Source organism: Myotis brandtii, unplaced genomic scaffold, assembly GCF_000412655.1.
Source record: "Myotis brandtii unplaced genomic scaffold, ASM41265v1 scaffold1020, whole genome shotgun sequence".
Lineage (NCBI taxonomy): Eukaryota > Metazoa > Chordata > Mammalia > Chiroptera > Vespertilionidae > Myotis > Myotis brandtii.
The window spans coordinates 807,441-809,204 of record NW_005353406.1 but is presented as its reverse complement, the minus strand read 5'-3'; the positions used below and the strand labels follow the sequence as shown (position 1 = coordinate 809,204).

Below are 1,764 nucleotides of genomic sequence, written 5' to 3'. Positions count from 1 at the left end.
GTCCTGCGGCACTCGGTGGACCTCATCGGCCGCCCCTTCGGCTCCAAGGTGACCTGCGGCCGTGGCGGCTGGGTGTACGTGCTGCACCCCACGCCCGAGCTCTGGACCCTGAACCTACCGCACCGCACCCAGATCCTCTACTCCACCGACATTTCCCTGCTCACCATGATGCTGGACCTGCGGCCTGGCTCTGTGGTCTGCGAGTCCGGTGAGTCCATGTGCATCGCGCCACCTCAGAAATGGCCCGTGGTGGGGGTCAGACAGGGCCGCTGCGCCCTCCTGAAGGTACGCGTGGCTCCTGGACCTCTGCTTTTAGAAAATCTATTTTTATTGACTTCAGAGCAGAAGGGAGAGGGAGAGAAACATCCATGATGAGAGAGAATCATGCATCGGCTGCCTCCTGCACGCCCCCGACTGGGGATCGAGGCCACAACCCAGGCATGTGCCCTGACCAGAAATTGAACCATGATCTCTGGTTCATAGGTCAACATTCAACCACTGAGCTACACCAGCCGGGCTTGATGTCTATTTTAACAGGACCTTTCTGGGGGGCTGCCTGCAGGGAGTGAGGGCAGAAGCAAGGAGGTTGGTCAGGAGGCTGGTGCTGTACTCTGAGGGAGAGTTGAGGGGACTAGAGCAGGCATGGGGGGCGTGGGGGGGGGCAGGAAGGGTCCTGCCTGTCTTGCTGCAGCGGGGCCACAGTGCCCCCTTGGTGCTGACCAAGGTACTGACTGCCATTCCCTACCCCTGTGCTGTCAGAGGGCAGAGGGAGCTGGCCCAGCAGTCCCCGCCCAGCAGTCCCGGCGGCTGCTGCGAGTGGCCGCCAGGCCCAAGCTGAGGCGCCTTCCTGGAGGGTGGCCAGGCCACTTGGAGATGCTGTGGCAGGTGGGGAGCCTGCCCCAGGCACGGTCCCAGGTCATCATGGACCTGAGCCCAGGAGCCGGGTGCAGGCACAGTGCCTGAGGCCAGCTGTTCCCAGGCCTTTCACACAGACACGCCCAGGGGCGCTGGACCAGCCTGGGGTGGAGACTGAAGCCTGTAGCCTGGCAACGGGCCGCCCGGGGGCCGTAGGTTCCCAGCAGGCTCCATATGGGCTGGGACACTGGGTCTCGGGTCACGAAGAGGCCCTGCTACCCCTGCTGCCAGCTTGCTGAGGGCCTCAGGCCATCCTGTTCCTCTCTGGGCCTCGGTTTCTCCGCATGGACAGTTGGATGTTCCCTGTTGCGCAGCCAAACGTGTTGAAATAAGAGGCAGGGGCTAGGCTCTGGGTCAGAGAGTGGGGGGCCGGGCAGAGGCAGCGCCCAGCACGAGGCACTGGGGTTGCCGTGGCAGGTGAGCAGCAGGACTCGGTGCGGGGTCAGCCCTGCTGCACCCTGCCAGGGCCTGCTGCTCTCGGGGAAGAAAGCCAGTCAGTGGGCCGCTCTGGGCTCCTCTGGTGTCTGGCTCCCCTTCTAGGACCTGGAGGCACAGCCATGGACCAGGCAGACCCAGGTTCTGCCTCTCAGAGGGACCGGTGGTCGGATCGGCGGCACCGTGGATTGCTTGAGCTTGTAAGACAGGGCTGCGTGTTTGAGGGTCACTCAGAGAGGGGTGCCTCCAGGCAGCGGTCAGAGAGGACCTCTGCAGCAGGGACATTGAGTTGGAGAGTGTCACCCCGGGGGAGAGCAAGCGGGGGCCCCCAGAGAGAGGCAGCACAGAGACCAGCCTGGCAGGAGCAAGAAATGAGGTGGGGGCTGCGGGGGGGGGGGGGGGGGGGGGGCGGCA

General features: G+C 64.5%; 1 protein-coding gene across 1 annotated transcript in view; it reads left to right on the top strand.

Annotated features, from left to right (window-relative positions):
* TRMT61A (tRNA methyltransferase 61A) overlaps positions 1 to 1,764 on the top strand; it is a gene marked incomplete at both ends in the record, with an annotated part of 6,563 nt that continues 4,799 nt past the window's right edge. Inside the window, one exon of the mRNA XM_014535750.1 lies at positions 1 to 208. Within this exon, the coding sequence (XP_014391236.1) occupies positions 1 to 208 (208 nt within the window). The remainder of the gene's footprint in view (positions 209 to 1,764) is intronic.